Genomic DNA, 20,925 nt, shown 5'->3' with positions numbered 1-20,925 from the left:
CAAGAGTACTGGAGTGGGTTGCCATTTCCTTCTGCAGGGGATCTTTCCCACCCAGGGATCGAACCCGGGTCTCCCGCATTGAATAAATGAAGGCCACTGTTAATTCCTGTGACAATGTTTTAATTAATAGAAACTGGACTTCTTTGTAGGCTTCAGAGGGTCTCTATACCCTGAAAATATGTACAATATTTTTGCATGCATGCACTTGTGCATACATGCACTTTGGAGAAAGAAACAGATTGTATCAGATTCTCAAAGATCATATTTTCTATATTTTGGAAAATTGGTGGCAGTGTACATGAAAGTTAAACATAATCCAATCCTTCACACACACACTAAGAATGACTTATAGGAACCCAGCAATCAAGAAGTTATTTGTGGGGGGTGGGGGAAGAAGTTATTTGCCTGCAATTAGCAAACTGTCCTTCGTTGGTTATGGTGTGTTGACATAGACAGTCTGAATAGCCAGGTTTCCTGTGGTTAACAGAGAAGATTAGCACCCTCGACCACTTAATTTTCCTTTTATTTTTAGCAGGTTAAATTTTTACTAAAATAATTTCATAATATTTTGATAACTGCATAACAGTTTTATTGATAAAAGTACATACCATACAATGTGCCCATTTAAAGTGAGTAATTTGATGGGTTTTTAGTATATTCACAGCATTGTGCTATCACAACAATTTTAGAACACATCATCACCCATACGCATTAGCAGTTATTCCCTATTTCCGCCAGTCCTAGGTAAACACTAATGTACTTTCATTCTCTACAGATTTGCCAATTCTAGACATTTCATATAAGTGGAAACATAATATGTGTCTTTTGTGACTGCTGCTTTCACTTTGCATGTTTTTAAGGTTCATCCATGTTGTAGTATGTATCAGTGCTTCATTTATTTTCATTGCCAAATAATATTCCACTGTATAGAAATACATTTTAGGACTTCCCTGGTGCTCCAGTGGTTACGACTCTGTGCTTCCACTGCAGGGGACATGGGTTCTACCCCTGGTTGGGTAAGTTCTGCACGCTGAATAATGTGGCCAAAAAATAAAATTGTGTTCCCCTCACCACTGTGTCAAAAAATAAATAAAAGTGGATATTTTTAAGAACCAACCTCTTTTAGAAAAAAAAGAAATATCACATCTTAGTTGATGTCTTTAGAGAGTATAATGTGTCCAAGACAAAATCTCTATTTCTTCTCCTAAACCTCCCACTTTCTGATGTCCCCATATCAGTAAATGGTGCCATCATGCACCTAGTTGCTCAGGCCAAAAGCTTTGACGTTCTCCTGTATTCTCATAACAGCAAATTCTGTTGGTTGTACCTTCAAAATTCCATGTCCAGCTATTTTCAACCTTCTCTGTAGTTACTACCTCCTAGTCCAAACCACTGCCATCTTTCCTCTGCAACTGTTATAAAAACCTAATTGGTATCCTGCTGCTGCTTCCACTCCTATTCCCCACAGAGCAGTCAGAGTGATCCATTTAATACTTACATCAACTTGTGTTCCACCCCTGTTCAACACCATCTAACAGCTGCCCATCACACAATAAAATCCAAAGCACCAAAAGCAATCTGCTCCTTGCCTACATCTCTTCTACTCTAGCTCTAGCTACCCTGGCTGTCTTACTGTTTCTCAGACACACTATAAATACATCCCTGCTTCGGAAACTTTGCATCTGCTGTTCCCTCTGTGCCTGGACCAGTTCTCCCCCGGGGTAGCCGCTTAGCTTACTCTCCACCTTATTCAGGTCTCTGCTCAAACATCTCAAGGCAAAGGAGCAGGCAGGCCTGGAAAGAGTATCACTGTTGGGTTTCTTGGGCAGCCAACCCGAGAAAGGATTGAGCTTAGTTAATTCCCTGGTATTCTCAGTCTGGTCCATCGGAGGGTGCTAATGGCATATGTATTAAACCCAGATATTTCTGTCGTTTCGCTTTTTATAATGGCCATTCTTCCATACAATCTTGCTTAAGCACTGATAAATTTTACAGTGTTATTCCAGTATATCTCATTTCTCATACTCTGAAAAGATTTAGATCTTCCCTTGAAAAATTCAGACATAAATAAGAAAAAAGGCTGAAAGACTAGGAATAAACAACTAATTCAGGTTCTCTTCTCTCCTCACTTCCTCCCTCCACTGTGCTCTTCTCCCTGTATTTGCTTCTCTGTAAATGGCACCATTCTTTACTCAGGAATTTGGAATTCATCCTTAGTTTTCTCCTCACCTTCACTTCCCACATCCAATATCACTTGTCTCTTTAGCTCCTCTCCATTCACATGGCCCTGCCTTTGATCAGGCCTTTCAAGTCTTGCCTGTATTACCACAACCCTAGAGTCTTCCTCTCCACTTCAGTTCAATCTCCACAGTTACCTCTTTCCAAATCCCACATCTAACAACAGCATTTCCCTGCTTAAATCAGACATTCCCTCTTTGTCTTCATGAAACCTCAACACTTCAGCATGACTTGCAAGCCTTCTGGGGACCCCAGCAACCAGATCAGCCTCATGTCTTGCTATTCCACAGGGGTTCCAAATCAGCCTTATTTGCAGTCTCTCCTTAGGTAGTTTTTTTTGTTTTTTTTTTAAGTACAGACTTCCAGATCCAAGTACCGGAGAAGGCAATGGCAAGCCACTCCAGTACTCTTGCCTGGAGAATCCCATGGATGGAGGAGCCTGGTGGGCTGCAGTCCGTGGGGTCACTAGGGGTCGGACGCGACTGGGCGACTTCACTTTCACTTTTCACTTTCACACATTGGAGAAGGAAATGGCAGCCCACTCCAGTGTTCTTGCCTGGAGAGTCCCAGGGACGGGGGAGCCTGGTGGGCTTCCGTCTATGGGGTCGCACAGAGTCAGACATGACTGAGGTGACTTAGCAGCAGCAGCAGACCCAAGTACAGAGATGCTGATTCAACTGGGGTGAAAGAGGGCTGAGGAAATCAGCCTTGTATTTTTATAAAGTTCCCTTGGGTTTCCCAGGTGGTGCTAGTGGTAAAGAACCTGCCTGCCAATGAGACATGAGTTTGATTCCTGGGTGGAGAAGATCCCTTGGAGGAGGGTATGGCAACCCACTCCAGTATTCTTGCCTGGAGAATCCCATGGACAGAGAAGCCTGTCTGGCTACAAAGAGTCGGACGCAGCTGAGCACAGCACGACTAGCTTTCGTCCCATCCAACTTTAACTTCTCTGTGCCTTCTCTTCATACTGTTCATGGGATTCTCTCTTGGTTCTCCTCCTTACCACTCTGATCATTTGTATCTGTGGCCCTTGCCAACTTTTCCTCAGTTTCTGTTCTGGGGCCTCTTTTCTACTTTTTTCAATGATCCCATCTAATCCCACAACTTCACTTATATTTCTGTGCGTGTATGCTAAGTCGCTTCAGTCATGTCCAATTCTTTGTGACCCCATGGACTGTAGCCCACCAGGCTTCTCTGTCCATGGGATTCTCCAGGCAAGAATACTAAAGTGGGTTGCCATGCCCTCCTCCAGGGTATCTTCCCAACCCAGGGCTCAAACCTGTGTCTCTTACATCTCCTGCATTGGCAGGTCGGTACTTTACCACTAGCACCACCTGGGAAACCCATATTTATGTGATGAAGTCCAAATTTTATTCATATTTGGCTTCTACATTTATCCCAAACTCCAGATCTATATGTCCTATAACGCTAAAATTTCAGGTATGGAGATCTCAGAGTTCACTTATCCTCAGACTTCATTGCCTGGATATCTCCACCAAATGGCTCAGTGGCTTTGAAAAAGTCAGTGTTTTCAAAACTGAACACCTCATTTTCTGTCTACTTCCGATTTCATTTCCAAATTGATTCCTTTCCTTGAATTTCTTTCTACAAATAGTCACCTTGAGGCACATGGCCTCTTCATTCCCTATATTCAGTTAGCTGCTAATCTAGTAGATTCCATTGCCACAGACTTTCTCAATTAGAATCACTGTTTTCTAAACTACCTCGTTTGTATATTAAATCCTAATTACTTCCCAACCAGAGTATTGCAGAGGACTCCTAGCTAGATTGTCCCCCTCTAGTATCTTTCTGTTTGGCATTCTAAATGATTTTTATTCATTACCACTAGAGATTTTTTATTCATTACCACTTCCTTAAGAACAATTCTGATCTGCCACTTTCTGGCCTAAAACCCTTAAATGTCTCTTCTAGATGACTAAATAATCCACTAGTTACTTATCCTGACTCTCAAAGTCCTCCATGTTCTGGACTCAGTTCTATTTTTCTAGCTTTCATGCTGACCCCATCACCTAGAATACCCTTCCATCACCTTTACCTGGCAAAATTAAAGCTGATTTCAAATACACACCTCCATCATTAAGTCTTCTTGTGAGTGGGGTGGCAGGGCGGGTGTGCTTAGTGGCTCAGTCCTGTCCAACTCTTGCAACCCCATGGATTGTATGTAACCTGCCAGGATCCTCTGTCCATGGGATTCTCCAGGCAAGAATACTGGAGTGGGTTGCCATTTGCTGAATATAACTTTCCTTTGAACCCCTTTACCACTTTATTAACACTTTAATTTCAAGCTGACCAGATTTTACCTTGTGTAATAATCTGTGTATTCTAAGGCTATCTGTCACAATAGGTTCCCTGGAAAATTAAAATTTAATATCAATTTTTCAGTATTATTAGTATTAGACTGTTTTAATATAAAAATGACTTTTTTTTTTTTTACTAACACTCTAGGAAGATGAGTCTTTTAATCTTGAGGATTTGGGTACACCTGGCATACTGTGAAAACCCTCTATGGCAAAGACTGCCTTACTACATATATAGTCCTTGTAAAACTAAAACAGTACCATCTTCAAACACTCAATATGTTCGCGAGTATTTACGCAATGTTTACCATGTACCTAGACCTGTGCTGTTTCAAGGAGCTCAGTCTCCATGGGATGGCCCTGAACAAATAAAAAAACTGTACGTTAATAGTTAAACGATGAAACGTAAGCCATCCATATTCTGCTAGACCATTCAGTCTCTCCATTCAGAGTGAGGAGGACCACTTTAAAATCCACTCTGACCGCCATATACTTTTCTGGAGATTGATAATTTTCTGCTAACACTGCGCGAAGCTTAATCCTCTTCACCTGGAAATAAAAGGTTTCCATACTTTCGCTCTCCAATTCGAAGCTCAGAAAAGTCCCCTAGGGGCGACGAGGTAGGGCGGCAGAAAGCCTGACCCCCACGAAAGGAGCAAAAATGCCAAAGCTACCAGCACCACCCCTTAACCTCCCCCACGTGCTTGCAATTGGTCCTTGTGAGTCACTCTCTTCCCAGATTGGCGTTCCAGCTTGCCCGTCGCCTCCATAGAACCCACATTTAGACAGCAACTATTGGTAGATCGTTACGTCATGGCCCTATCCATCCCGCTCCCATTGGCTCCCATAGGAAGGGGCGGTCGTAACGTCACAGGCAAGGGCCGCCATTTTGACTGAGCAATCCCAGTGACAGGAGCTGAAGAAGCGGCGCTGGTTGTCCCGTTTCCCCTCCCCCTTCCCTTCTCCGGCTGATTTCCCGGGTCCCCCACACTCCACAGTCCCGGTCCCACCATGTCCCAGAAACAAGAAGAGGAGAACCCTACGGAAGAGACCGGCGAGGAGAAGCAGGTGAAATGGAGGGGGTGCGGTGGGCGAGTTGGGGGCGATTGTGATGGGGCGGGAGGCGGTCTCCCACCAGTGCGGATTGGTCGCCATGGTCTCGGGCTCTGCAGGGGTTGGCCACGTCTTGCGTCATGCAGGGTGAGTTTCAACATGGCCTGCTGCTTTGACTCTGGTTAGTTGGCTGGATTGTCAATCAGTGTAGTACCCTTCCTGATTGGTCAGTAGACCTAGCGCTAGACGTATTGAAGCTGTGCTGTAATTGGCCTAACCTGAGCGTGGGGCGGGTGTTTGGAAAGAGTGGGTGAATGAAAGGGGGTTGGTGGTCTCGGGATGAGATATATGTTATTGGTTAGTAGGGGTAAAATGAACCAATAGCTAGACTGGGTCCTGCATTCTATATCCTCAGAAAGATACAGGTCAAGATACAGACGTTTAAAAAGGGATCAGCACTGGGGGAAGGGAGAAGAGTAATTATTATCATGGCTAATTTACGACGGCAACTTTATCGAAGAGACCTATTTTGATCGCTGGAGATGGTCTGTTGCCCATCTTCAAAGAGGACCTTACAAAATTGAGGAGGACTAGGGATGGGGGAGCCTGGTGGGCTTCCGTCTATGGGGTCACAAAGAGTCGGACACGACTGAAGTGACTTAGCAGCAGCAGCAGTAGCAGAGTTTCAAACAGAATAATGGAGGTTAAACCTAGGAAAGACCCCTAGAGAGTCGTGAAAAAAAGAAGCCACCATATTTCCCCCCGACTTCTAAGGTAGTAGGGACTTTTTCACCCGCAATTCTGTGATGAAAACATGCCCAACTTCTTTAGGTGTTTCGTATTTTATTTATAACATTTAATACTGGACTCGGGTTCATGAAATATCCCTGGGTTATATCTAGGCCAGGTTTTCAAGGCAAGAGAATGTAATTCCACCAAAAAGAACCACAAATTGGCTTCATGTCCTTTTTTAAAAAGTCATTAGAGAAAAGGGCGGCAGGGTCCACAAAAAGAGAAGCAGAGAGTAACAACAACAGTAAGAGACCCTGCAAGTTAATTGGGCTCTTGGCATGTTTCCCAAACCTCCATCACTAGGGAAGGTGTTGATTTTTTGGCAGAGCTGGTGGGTAAATACTAGTGAACCCACTGTATCTTAATTTTCCTGAGATTAATCTCTGTTTACTTGTCGCCTTCCTGCTATGTTTATGGAAACAATGCTGTCCATTATTGCTGTCCAGCACTGGCCATTGCTAAGGTGGAGCTTTCTGGAGAAGGCCACAGAGCTAGCCTCCATAGAGAGATTTATCAAAAGCCTAGCTTAGGAGGGAACATCTCAGAGTTATCCCTTTTGATTTCCCATTTGACCTGTACTGTGTTTTACAGACAGCTAGAGATCTCCCTAATAATCTTGCATCACCAGAATCCCTGCTAGCTCTTTTCTGTCTTTCCTAGCTTCTGTTCTAAGTGAGCTACTGCTTGGTCTTTGATTAAAGTATTGTTCTTCGGTATTACCTTTAACCTAGTACTCACATGTCACTGGGATGGTTCCCTGGGTGTAGTGTGACAAACAGATTATCTTTTTTTCTCACAATACAGTCATCTTGAGTTTTAGTGATTTGAGCAAAGGTCTGGCTTTATTTAAAAGTGTGAATAGCATGTTTACAAATGGGTAGATCGCCAGGAAAAGGTAATAGTGTAAAAGTTAGCAGATATTAGAAGCAGTTGATTCTCAGTGTTTAATTTTACTGGCCCCATTTGTTTCCTCCAGGACACCCAAGAGAAAGAAGGTATTCTCCCTGAGAGAGCTGAGGAGGCAAAGCTAAAAGCCAAATATCCAAGCCTAGGACAAAAACCTGGAGGCTCCGACTTCCTCATGAAGAGACTCCAGAAAGGGGTATGGAGCACAATCTCTTACCCTCTTATTTTGGAACCAAAGGGGTGTTAGCGATGAGATCTGTGGAAGTTCTGCTGAACACTGATAAGAAAGATTTGTTGTTGGGCAGTAGTAAAGAAAAATTAGAAACTTGTTAAAAAAAAAAAAAAAAACCCAAGGCAAATACTGTAAATCCTGAAAGGGTATCAGTTATTTTCTGATTTCCCTCAGGATACTAAAGCTTAATGGAGGGGCATTTAGGAATGGCCTTGGGAGAGTGAGGGAAGGATGTCAGAGTCTGGAATGCTGACAGCCTCCAGACGTTTGCCTGTTTGGATGGTGGGAGTTTTAGGACTGCAGATGTAGGATTAGAGCTAAATTTTGAGGTACATCATTTCAGAAGAAAGACCATCTGTCCTACAGATTTCCTCAACTTGAAATGATTTCTTCAGACCCTTGGAGTTAGCACCAGCTATTAACTACGCTCCCTGAAGAGACTTACTTTTCCAGTCCAGAGTGGTCCTTCTCCCTTCATAGCATTCTAGCTCCTCTTCGGGTTCCTCAGTTCTCAGAGGTACCTAAAGCCGCCTGAGGGGTTGTTAGTCATTAACCTGGATTGTAGTTCTCTATGCAGATGAAATGGAGAGGGAAACAGATCCCTGTGGAGAATCCCAGTTACTGAGTCTTAGTCACAGATGATGATGTGATGCTGATTTGCAATTTACCTTGCTGTAAGCAAGACAGGCGTAGGCAGGCTGTCACAGCCATGGAACATGTGTGGGAGTGGTTGGAGTCAGAGGAAAGTACATTATCCTCAGGAACAAGCCCAGTTTCTATTCATAGTCTGAGAGAATAATTTCTCAATTTGAGGTTGTTAGCTTGAGGTTGATCTCCTACTGATAGCCCCAGGTTGACCCTTTATATATCTTATTCATTTCTGTTTCCCCAGCACCAAGCCCATTGGAGGTTAATAGTTCCTTTATAAACCTTTGGGATTAAAGTCAGCAATATGGTTGAAGCATTGTGGACTCATGGGGCCACAAAAGGCTTATGGGAGCTATCTCTTAACTCCAAAAATATACACCCTAGCTGGGAAACTGCTTACAAATGTGAAAAAGTCAGAAGACACTGGGGAGAAAGCATAATTAAATATAGTTAATACTAAGCTGTGTATACATGAGGCTAATCAAAAAAGACTTGAAAGATCTGAGTGTGGATGCAGGTTTATAGGGTTTATAGTGGACCTGAGTCTCCTTGCTTTTGAGGAAGACCAGAGCTCCTCACTCACCTAAACCTCCCTCTTGTCTCTTAGCAAAAGTACTTTGACTCAGGAGACTACAACATGGCCAAAGCCAAGATGAAGAATAAGCAGCTGCCCAGTGCAGGACCAGACAAGAACCTGGTGACCGGTGACCACATCCCCACCCCACAGGATCTGCCCCAGAGAAAGTCCTCGCTCGTCACCAGCAAGCTTGCGGGGTAACCTGGGCCCCCTCTGCTCCCCTTCTCACCCACTGGACTTTTCTATATCATAGGCAGGGACATAGGCACCTAGTTGTCTCTTCTCAGCCTGCTCACCAGAAATGACTATGCTGCTTCTGGGGGCTGCTGAGAATGTAACATGGGGCTAAAGAGAGGCTCTGAGTTCACTGCTTTGGTTAAACTGAGATTGCCATACCCTCATGTGGCCCAAGTAGGGGCTCAGAAATTGGAGCCTAGGATTGGATAATGCTGCAGACTTTCTTTTTCATTTGTATGAGAAACTGGGGAGATGTCATTTCTCCTTTCGGAAGAGAATGTGTCCCAAAATAGGTGAGGCTAAGCCTTGGGAATAATATGACAGGTTTAACATCCCAAGGCTAACCTGATATGGTTGGGAAAGATAGATTGAATGGGATCTGTTTTCTGTGCTTTAAGTGTTTTGTCCTTTGGGCTGCTGTTGCTTTCATGTTTTCATTATGGCAGGTTTAGCAAATCCTCAAAAAGAAAAACTGTTGTGCTTGCCTGAAACTATAATGCCCACCTAACCTTCTTTATTCAGTGTCTTTTACAATTTGCCCTGGAGGATATTATTCATGTAAATTGGGCACCTTCTCTCTCTCTTCCAGCATGTTGCTTTTTGGAAGTATCATGGGATAGTGGAAAGAACCCTGGGTTAGCAGTCAGGATATCTGGGTTCTGTTTCCATTCAATTCTAGGCAGAGCTGACCTGTAGCCTTGGTCGAGTCACTTCACCTCTCTGGATTTCTGCTTCCTCATCTGTAATATAGATCCAAATGAGATCAGATTGATTCTGAGTCTAACATCCTGAAGAACTCTGTGCTATTCATTGGAAAACCAAAATGAGGAAGGACCATAGATGAGGCTGCAGAGGAGAGCTCATTGAAGAGCACATGAGGAGCGAAGTTGAGATTTAGGGATTATAAATTCAGGCAAGAGGATCTCATAAGTGTCATGGTCTTGAGGATCAAGAAAAAACAATTCTAAGACGCTGGCCATGAAGGTTCTTGCCTCTGCTCTCACTTGTTTCCTACAGTCTGGGCCTTGGCTGCTAAAAGGCTGCTCTGGGAGCCAGGCTGTGGGCCTGAAGAAACATGCTCAGTCATGCACGTGTGGAGTCCCACATTTCAGATGTTCTCAGCTGCCAGGTGTATTGTTAGGGAGATAGGAAGAAAAGGGAAGAACGGTCGCTCTGGGGCTTAGTGCTGCTGTGGGGCTGGGGCAGCAGGTTCTCAGGAGATGATTCACCTTGGAGAAAGCTGGGGAAGGCGGTTAGGGAGAAACAGAAGGAGCACTGAGGAATCTCTGCCTTCCTGGAGCTCAGCTCCTGTGCTCTGAGAGGTAGCAATGCTGATCATGAACCAGGTGGAGGAAGGAGGGGCTGCGGGTGGCCAGCATCGTCCATCTGATTATCACTAGCTTGGCCTGAACCACACTGAATGCAGTCTTCTGAGACTGAGAGGGCCAAGTGAGAGCTAGCAGTTCAAGAGAGGAAGAGTCGGTCTTCAGTCCTGTCTTGACCTCTCAGCCCACCAGTTCTGATATGCCACACATCGGGCCCAATGAGAACAACTAATGAACCTGCTGATGCACGCATGGGGCATTGGGGTGTGTCTACCCGTCTTTGTTGACCATCCATTCACTTTTCAGGCCGTCATTCAGCTTGGATAGGAAAAAGTTGGTGAGGAAGGAATGGAGAGAGCAGGATGCCATGGTTCCCTGGCCCCTAGGGCAACTCCTTGACTGTCACTTGTAATTGTATATAATTTTTGTGTTTCTTGCTTCATTTCCTCATGCTGTCTTCCTTAGTCTAAAGTCCATGTGGGAAGGGGAAAATGCCGAATAACCTTGTATAGTTTCCTCAACTGTCCCAGACATGTTGTACATAGATATGTCATGTTATTATATATATAAATATATATATAATTTTGTACGTTTTCTTCATCTCCGATCTTCTCGAATTTTGTACTCTTTTCTGTCTGAGCTGCTCTATCAGTCAGTGTGAATCCTCAAGACTGAATTCACAGTGAGTCTCAGTTTTAGGAAGAAATAGGGAAATCAGAAATACTGTTGGTCTCTCTTTCCACCCGGTCATCTTCAAAGCTAAGGAAACAAAGAAACAAGCTACTTTTTGTAGATGCCACCTGCTTCCACAGCGTGAAGTGCATAACTCCCATGGCAAAAAAAGGGTCATTTTGAAATTCAATTTGCTTTGATTAAACCTAGAATATTAAGTCCATTCAAAACAACATGTGTGTTGTCTGGCCCTGGCCTCCATGCAGCTGCCACATCATCACTCTGTTCCCCCCACCCCCAACCGCAATCCGTCCATCTCCACTGCGGCAAGTGGCTCTGGCCATGCCCCTGAAACTGAGCCTGCTCTGAAAACCTCGTTATTTTGATCTTGTCTAAAGAATTTTTTTATTTGTTTTGTTGGGTGTCTCCAAAAAGACAGAGAACAGTTTTGTAACTAGGCGAAGACTGAAATTTTCTTCTTCTTTAAAAAAAAAAAAGACAACTTTCTGGGTAGGATTAAGAGATGTGCCATGATCCGCAGTGATTGATAAGTGTGGAAGAATGATGGGGTAGAGACTGGGGTGGGACTTAGGGTTCTTCCCTTACTACTTGACAGTGTTTTCTTTCTCTTCTTCTGTGTTCGTCCGCAGTGGCCAAGTCGAATGATGCTGCCCGGGGCTCCGCCAGATCCTGAGACGCTGCCCCCTGGGTCCTGTGCTGGCTCCTGCCCCTCCCTGCTTTTGCAGCCAGGGGTCAGGAGGTGGCTCGGGTGCGGGCTGGAGAGGCAGAAGCCCCTGCCCGTCGGTGTCCCAGCGCATGGAGCCCCTTGGGCCGAGCACCAAGACCTTGACTCTTTTTTGTTTTTCCTTTTTTTTCCAAGTAATTGTTGGGAGACATCTCAGTAAAATCCTGGGGGTGGGGTGGGGTGGGGTGGGGGGTTGAGAGGGTGGACTGGGAGATGTGAGGGGTTATGAATTAGGATTTAGAGTTGATAGCAAAAACATTCCTAACTATCCTCCTCCTTGGCCTTGTGGCTGGGGTGGGGTTGGGTGGGGTGGGGGAGTGAAGTGGACTGAAGGTGAGCGATTCTAATTGAGCTGTGTTGAAGAGTGCCTTGCTAGCTTGGATATGACTGGGGACCTGATGTCAGATAAAAGAAACCATCTAAATATGAAAGATGCAGATGTCTGGTTCTGCAGAACAAGCTAAGAACTGAATGTTAATTGGGTGGGGAAAAAAGTGCTGTCCTTGAAGTAGATTTGCTGTGGGAAGAAGGGCAGTGAGTGTGGGAGAAAGGGGATGAGTGTGGGGAGCACCGCAGAGCCCAGGGGACTTTTTCAGTATTTGAAATAAAAAACAAGAAGATCCACGGAAAAAAAAAACCAACCAACCCAGAAATTCTCTGCAGCAGTTGGTGTGTTTTATTGGGGTTTGGCAAAAGGGAAGAAAATAAGAATGAAGACACCATTCAGGAGAAGCTGGTGTGGGGTTCTGAGCCTCTAAGGAACCAGGGGCCCTTCAGATGGGATGTGTCTGGGTTCCCCGTTTCCATCATTTAGGGAGAGGGTGCAGGGACATTGGCATATAGACCAGGACTTCTATAGCTAATGCAAAGATGAATCTTCCTCAGGTTCTGACTCACAAAATGAGGGGTTTGCTTTGTTTGATCTGAAGGGTTTATTGACACCTGAAGATTACTCCAGGCTAAGCATGAAAGGAAGCCACTCTGTTTTCCCTTTCAGTCTTCCTTTCCTTCTTGAGTTCCAGTGTCTCTGAAGGAGAATTGTAACCACTAGTGATCAGCCTTTCTGCTAGTGGCCAGCAGGAGGCAGAGTCACTTTCTTCATGATGCGCTAACCATCGCTGGAATCCTGCCACTGAGAGGGGTTTAAAACTACCTGTGAGTGTAATATACAAAAGAAGTGTTGCCAGAGGAGAAACAGACTCACACTTTTCTTCTGTCACACTCACACCAATCTGCTATGTGTGAAGATGGAAACTTGCCCATTTTTCCAAGGAGATTTTAGGCATAAAGGAGATTTTATGATGAGATTTTACCATAGTTATCTTCTCAAATGAGCATGCATCAAGGAAGACAGAATCCTGGAGACAATAGATATTCTAGAGAAATTTCTATCACATTGAGAGGGTGGAGTACTTCTAAACTAGAGAAGGAATGTTCCCAGTGTGTGATTCATTCTTCTTAATCAGAAACTTTCCAAATAAGTTTGCAGCTTCTCAGGAAGCTGACTTGCTCTCTCCTAATGTAGTCAGGGGACTGCCTCCTAACCATCAGCCTTTCTGAACAGCATGCTAGACACTGAGCTAGGTGGTTTGGAGATACATTAAAGAAAGGCATGCCCCACCTTAAATGGGGTTTCTTATCTAACTGGAAGAAAGTACATGAAAAAGTTCTTATACTTCAGTAGTATAAACTTACATCTTAAAGCTAGGAGATGTATGAGTGTTTATTATGATGGGGTTTCTGAGCCTTATTCCCCTTAAACCAGTCCCATGACTTCTTTTTGGGCACATTGTCCCTACTTTTATGTTTACCAAGTGGCAACAACTGGGCAATAAGGTCAACAAGGCTCCAAATGTGGAAGCATGTAGTTAAGTTCCATTTAATATAAAGAGAAGGGATGTTGACATAGAAATAAGTTATTTATAAGGTGGCAGTGGTAGTTTACTGAAGACCTTCGGTTAACATCTCTTAACTTCTAGGCTTTTACATGCTTTTTCCATTACTCTTGGCTTTCCTGGTCCTTAGGTTTAAGCTGTAGCCTTAGGAATCCTATGGTGCCCAGAAATGGTCATTGCTGTTTCTGTTCCAGTTTAAAACCTGCCTTTCCTTTTCCTTTACTCCCATACGACAGGGCTAGGCAGTCAGGAAGCCCGATTCTCCAGTGCTTCAAAAAGCTGTTCTTGCCCATTGTTTTAGCTTAGTGTTTTATCTTTATTCCAAAGAGTGAATTCAAGGGTTCTGCCACTCCTCCAGCATGGTTGAGTGATAACTGTGTTGACAAGTCTCTCAGTTGAGCCATCTGATATGCAGGGTGGCAGGGATGAAGTCACCATTATTATTGTCCATTCACATTTATTTTAAGCTGATGTGGCCTGAGCATGGAAAACACAGGCAAAAGAAAAATAGCTGGGAGAATTGCCACTGAAGATACCTACTGTGTCTGCCAGCCACACCCACAATAGCAGCCCTCATGTGTATAGTGCCCTCTACTGGACCTTGAGGGAGGTAGACAAGGAAAGGAGAGATCTCTTCCCTTGGAAGCTAAGGTGTGACAGTGGCATGCAAATAAAAGCAAATTAATGTAATAAGATCTCACAAAGCATACGGGATCTTAACTCCCTGACCGAGGGTCAAGCCCATGCCCCCTGTGGTGGAAGCACGCAGTCTTAACCACTGGGACACCAGGAAGGTGTCCAGATTACTGTAGTTCCGAAGCAGAATTCCTGTGAACTAAGAGGAGGGTCAGGAGATGAGCTGTTGGCTGAATTTCCTTAGAGATGGGTGACTTACTTAAAAAGATAAGGCCCTCCATGCTTGGGCAGTGATATTTTAATTCACAAGTAATTGTTGAACTCTGACTTTGGGGAAATACTAGCAGTTTTTGACTCTTTGCAATTGGAAATACTAGCAGTTATTGGGCAAATAAGCAGTGTAGGAGATGGTGTCTGCCCTGGAAGAACTTGAAGCCTCACTGAGGAAGGAATTCTGAGAAGGGAAAATTCAAAGGGCTGGAATCATTAGGTAAATATTAGTGGAAGAAATGGAAATTGAACTGGGCCTTAAAAGATGGGCCACTCCAGTACTCTTGCCTGGAAAATCCCATGGATGGAGGAGCCTGGTGGGCTGCAGTCCATGGGGTCGCTAGGGGTCGGACACGACTGAGTGACTTCACTTTCACTTTTCACTTTCACACCTTGGAGAAGGAAATGGCAACCCACTCCAGTATTCTTGCCTGGGAAATCCTACAGACAGAAGACCCTGGCAGGCCACTGTCCATGGGGTCACAAAAGAGTCAGACACCACTTAGAGACTAAATAACTTTCAAGGAGATTCCACTCTGGTGGGGAAACTACACATGAGGAAATCATGCTGCAGTGTTAAACTTGCAGCAGTAGAAGTTAGCTACATAGAAGAATAGGGATAAGTATTTAATAGTAGTTACATCGGCTGCTGCTGCTGCTAAGTAGCCTCAGTCGTGTCCAACTCTGTGCGACCCCATAGACGGCAGCCCACCAGGCTCCCCTGTCCCTGGGATTCTCCAGGCAAGAACACTGGAGTGGGTTGCCATTTCCTTCTCCAATGCATGAAAGTGAAAGTGAAGTCGCTCAGTCGTGTCTGACTTAGTGACCCCATGGACTGCAGCCTACCAGGCTTCTCCGCCCGTGGGATTTTCCAGGCAAGAGTACTGGAGTGAGGTGCCATTGCCTTCTCCGAGTAGTTACATCTAGCCCATTGCTAAATCCTTAATTTACATCATCTCATTTAATTCTCACAACAGTTCTACGAAGTAAATAGTATTGCCATTATACAAGTGAGAAAACTAAATCAGTAACTTGGCCAAATCACACAGCTTCTGAGAGTGGAGGCAGAATTCCAGTGCCTGCAATGGGATGGCGAAACAGTGATCAGGAAATGCTTCTACCTGTCCTGGTTCCATCCCTGGTTAGGAAGATCTCACAAGCCACACGGCACACCCCAAAAGAAAGTAATCAGGAAAGGTTTCACGGAGAAGATTCTGAAGTAGAAACAAGATTTTTCCAGAAAGATGCGAAAGGGCACTTTGGTAGCAGGACCACTGAGAAGGATGAGGCACTGTGGAGTCTGCTGCCTGCAGCGCAGCGTCAAGCAGTCCTGGGCGTGCCGGAGACCGGGCCAGAGAGGCAGACAGCATATGATTCGCAGGCGGCAGAGGAACCATGGAGGTGACTGCAAAGAAGAAGTCTAGTTGGTTCTGTGTTTTAAATAGGTCACAGCCAAGTCGTGTGGAGATGAAATTTAGTTGTTTAGTCACTCAGTCGTGTCCAACTCTTTGTGACCCCATGGACTGCAGCAGCCAGGCTTCCCTGTCCACTATCTCCCAGAGCTTACTCAAACTCACGTCCATTGAGCCAACGATGCCATCCAACCTTCTCGTCCTCTGTCATCCCCTTCTCCTCCTGCCCTTAATCTTTCCCACCATCAGGATCTTTTCCAATGAGCTGGCTCCTTGCATCAGGTGGCCAAAGTATTAGAGCTTCAGCTTCAGCACCAGTCTTTCCAATGAGACTTAGAAGTGATAGATTTAGTGATGGACAGGTTCTAGCATCAAGTTTCCTGGTTTTAAATCCTGATTTTGATATATTTGAATGGCTTGAGACAAGTTTCTTAAACTCTCTTTGCTTTAGTTTACTTATTTTATAAAATAGGAATGATGCAGTACCCACTGTACAGGATTGCTGTGATGATTAAACAAGATAGAGCATGTGAAGCCCTTCAGGGATTGCAGCAGTGCCTAAGATATGATTCCTGCCCCGGGAGCTTACAGACTATTGAGGGATATACTGAAGATAGGCAGACTGACAGTCATTAGAGTACAAGGATTCGGAGTTAAGATAGGGAAGAGCATAAAATGCTCTAGAAGTACAAAGTCTGGGCACCTAATTTGAGTAAATGTGAGAACAGCCAGGAAAATCCTTACACAGTAGCTTCTGAGCTGAAATATGATGGAGTAGTCGGACTTAGGGAAAGGGGTTAGATTGGGAAAGGGGACCTTCCAGGTGGAAGGAATAGTCTGAAAAGATGCAGAAGTATTACATTCTGGAAATTTAATTGAGTAACTGTAGCATAGTATGCAGGGAATGAGGCTGGACCTGGGTGGAGGTAACTAACCGTTAGGTCACAAAGGGCCCATTAGGCTTCATCCTGGAGTCAGTGTGAAGCTGCTGAATAAAGATTTTGAGCAAGGAAATGACATGATCAGATTGGCCCCTTAAAAGAATCTTTCTGATGGTAGTGTCAGGAGGAGACTGGAGATGGTAAAAGGGTGTATTAAAGATACTACTCATGGGATGGGAAAATTGGGAAAGGGAATGGCTACTGTGAAAAGGAAGATGATGAGTTCAACTTGAGATATAAGTTTAACAAACATCTAAGTGAAGAATTCTATGCTTATAAATGGTTAACCATGGGTTAGTTGAGGCGCAATAATAGCCTGTACAGTGCTATCGGTGAGATGCAATGAGGAAATAAAGCGATGATGGTGGGAGTGAAGAGGACTGAACAGCCGCAAGAGACACAGGAGAAGGACAACCAACAGAATGTGATGCGAGGAGTGGGACTCAGACAGGACACTATTAAAAACTTCTGAGGGTTCTGGCCTGAGTTACTGGGCAGACTATGATGCCGTAATCCAGAAAGAGAATACAGCTGGAAGAGCAAGTTTGGCATGGGAGACAATGAATTCACTTTGCAGAAGAGTTGATGGGAGGTGCCTAGGACATCCAAGAGTAGGTTACTGGATTTATGTTAAGTTACTGGATTTATGCATCTAGAGGTTGGAGAAAATTTCAGAATAGGAGATAACAAATTCTGTAGACCTCAGGATACACTAGTAAAGCCATGGACATGGAAGTACAGAGAGCAGAAAGACTGACAGACTGACCCAATGAAGGCTGACACCTGAAGGAAACAGAGAAACAGGCTCTCCAGAATAGAGTCAGGATGATGTGGTGCCCAAGAACTGACAGACTGACCCAATGAAGGCTGACACCTGAAGGAAACAGAGAAACAGGCTCACCAGAATAGAGTCAGGATGATGTGGTGCCCAAGAACAGAGTTAATGGAGAAACTGAATCAGTCAGTAGTGTAAAGTACTGTTACAGTTCAGTTCAGTTCAGTCGCTCAGTCGTGTCCGACTCTTTGCGACCCCATGAATCACAGCACGCCAGGCCTCCCTGTCCATCACCAACTCCCGGAGTTCACTCCAACTCATGTCCATCGAGTCGGTGATGCCATCCAGCCATCTCATTCTCTGTCGTCCCCGTCTCCTCCCGCCCCCAATCCCTCCCAGCATCAGAGTCTTTTCCAGTGAGTCAACTCATCACATGAGGTGGCCAAAGTATTGGAGTTTCAGCTGTAAATCTCACTGTGTAATAAAGTGTTAGTCGCTCAGTTGGATTCAACTCTTTGCAACCCAGTAGTCTGTAGCCTGCCAGCCTCCTTTGTCTATGGGGTTTTCTTGGCAAGAATACTGGAGTGGGTTGCCATTCCCCTCAGGGGATCTTCCCAACCCAGGGATTGAACCCGTGTCTCCTGCATTTCAGGCAGATTCTTTACCATCTGAGCCACCAGGGCACCCCCACATTTCAGGAAAGCAGCGTGCCAAAATTGTGAATAACTATCAGGATTATGGTGTAAGGAGTCTATATATGTTTCTACTTTCTGTACATTTCAAGATTTTAACAATGAGCATCTATTTAATGATTAGAGGTACTTTTAAATCTAAAAACAGGAATAAAATCACAGAATTTTTTTTTTTTTTGATGGACGAAAGGGTGTCAGTTTGATTTACCAGTTAGTAATCTTTTGGGACCAGTTTCAGTGTATTGGTAGAGGTAGAATCTTGCTTGTAAACCTGAGTGGTGTGTGAAGGTTTTGTTGTCTGTTGTTGTTTTAGGATGGGAATGATAGGCATGTGTATTTACCAAGTAAAAGGAACAAGTAAAAGTAGAGGCATCATAGAGAATGATGATAACCAAAAAGCAGGGCTCCAAAAAGGGTGGGGTGTGGAAACAACTCAGGTGGATGTGGTTAATTAAACAATAGTTCAGCAAACATTTATTGAGAATATATGTGCCAGCCTCTGTGCAAGCTGAGGTACTGAGGTTAATCTAGTTAGCAAGCCAGCTGAGTAAGAAATTGGTCTAAAGCAGAAGAACAGATGCTTCATCCTGCTTGAGACTCAAGGTGAAGATACAGAACTTTGCAAAGTAGAAATAGAGGCACAGACGTAGAGAACAAATTTGTGGATCCCACAGCAGGAAGGGGTAGTGAGAAGAACTGGGAGACCAGGATTGACACATATATACCACTGTGTATAAAATAACTAATGAGAACCTACTGTATAGCCCAGGGAACTCCACTCAGTGCTCTGTGGTGACCTAAATGGGAAGGAAATCCAGAAAAGAGGGGAGATATATGTATGTATGTATGTATAGGTGATTCTGAGCACACATAGCTGATTCACTTTGCTGTACAGCAGAAACTAACACAACATTGTAAAGCAGTAAAAAATAATTAAAGATGAAGATGTAACAATGGGTAAACTCATAGCTGTTTGTGAATCAGTTCAGTTCAGTCGCTTAGTCGTGTCCGACTCTTTGCGACCCCATGAATCACAGCACGCCAGGCCTCCCTGTCCATCACCAACTCCTGGAGTTCACTCAAACTCATGTCCATCGAGTCGGTGATGCCATCCAGCCATCATCTCATTCTCTGTCATCCCCTTCTCCTCCTGCCCGCAATCCCTCCCAGCATCAGAGTCTTTTCCAGTGAGTCAACTCTTCGCATGAAGTGGCCAAAGTATTGGAGTTTCAGCTTTAGCATCAGTCCTTCCAATGAACACCCAGGATTGATCTCCTTTAGAATTGGATCTCCTTGCAGTCCAAGGGACTCTCAAGAGTCTTTTCCAGCACCACAGTTCAAGAGCATCAATTCTTCAGCGATCAGCTTTCTTCACAGTCCAACTCTCACATCCATACATGACCACAGGAAAAACCATAGCCTTGACTAGATGGACCTTGGTTGGCAAAGTAATGTCTCTGCTTTTTAATATGCTATCTAGGTTGGTCATAACTTTCCTTCCAAGGAGTAAGCGTCTTAATTTCCTGGCTGCAACCAGCATCTACAGTGATTTTGGAGCCCAAAAAAATAAAGTCTGACACTGTTTCCACTGTTTCCCCATCTATTTCCCATGAAGTGATGGAATAGGGGTCGGTAATTTATAGGAGTCCTTGTCGGACGGCTTGCTTGTTCTTTGTGGAATAGGATGTGAAGTTACTACTTGAGAGTTAGGAAGGTGAGCGTTAGGGGACTTAAGAAGAGTGGCCATAGTGTTGAAGAGAGGATGAAAGGGAGGAGGATGAAAGATAGATGACAAGAAATATTAAGTAAAAGAATTAGGAAACAGTGTTGAGGATCTACCAGAAACCGTGAACGTATAATCCTTGGAATGCGTAACCTACTGGAATGGTGGTTGTTGTTCAATCAAAAGTCGTGTCAGACTCTGCAACCCCATGTACTACAGCACACCAGGTTTCCCTGTCCTCCACCGTCTCCCAGAGTTTTCAAGTTCATGCGCATTGAGTCGGTGATGCTATCTTACCATCTCATCCTCTGCTGCCTTCTTCCTTTGCCTTCAATCTTTCCCAGTATCAGGGTCTTTTCCAATGAGTTGGTTCTTCACATCAGGTAGCCAAGTATTGGAGCTCCACCTTTAGCATCAGTCCTTCCAATGTATATTCAGAGTTGATTTCCTTTAGGATTGACTGGTTTGATCTGCTTACAGTCCAAGGGACTCTTGAGAGTCTTCTCCAGCACCACAGTTCAAAAGCATCAGTTCTTCAGCACTCAGCCTTTTTTATGATCCAACTCTCAGTGACACTGTTGAAATGGTATCAGATTGTTTATTTCTGCTGTTTTCTCTAGCAACACCTAGCTGCCTGGGTACAAGAGCAGAGAAGACTTATTATTGTGTAGATCCTAGATCATGATTTGTCAACAGATGAAGAGGATTGACAGGAACAAGGGGATAGAAGGTGTTGGTGAAAGAAGGAATGCTTGATTCAGACTGGGTCAAAAGGTAGGCTAAGGAAAGTATGATAAACTCAGGTCAAGAGAAGTCTTAATAAGGTCAAAGAGCAGAT

At 44.3% G+C, this 20,925-nt stretch overlaps 1 protein-coding gene across 2 annotated transcripts; it reads left to right on the top strand.

Annotated features, from left to right (window-relative positions):
• Positions 1-5,416: 5,416 nt before the first annotated feature.
• Positions 5,417-19,326, top strand: ENSA (endosulfine alpha). 2 transcript variants are annotated; one of them, XM_055403294.2, is made up of 4 exons: positions 5,421-5,624; positions 7,378-7,503; positions 8,795-8,961; positions 11,649-19,326. In XM_055403294.2, exons 1-4 carry the CDS (start codon positions 5,568-5,570, stop codon positions 11,662-11,664), a joined length of 366 nt encoding a protein of 121 aa, XP_055259269.1. In that variant the 5' UTR covers positions 5,421-5,567; the 3' UTR covers positions 11,665-19,326. The 2 variants fall into 2 exon arrangements, with proteins under 2 accessions (XP_088691861.1, XP_055259269.1); XM_088835735.1 differs by lacking the exon at positions 11,649-19,326 and having other exon boundaries at positions 5,417-5,624; positions 8,795-8,965.
• The last annotated feature ends 1,599 nt before the right edge of the window (positions 19,327-20,925 follow it).

Source organism: Moschus berezovskii, chromosome 4 (assembly GCF_049115385.1).
Source record: "Moschus berezovskii isolate FMDL1 chromosome 4, NW_MosBer_1.0, whole genome shotgun sequence".
Lineage (NCBI taxonomy): Eukaryota > Metazoa > Chordata > Mammalia > Artiodactyla > Moschidae > Moschus > Moschus berezovskii.
The sequence above is the reverse complement of the archived record's forward strand: the minus strand, read 5'-3'. Positions and strand labels throughout refer to the sequence as shown.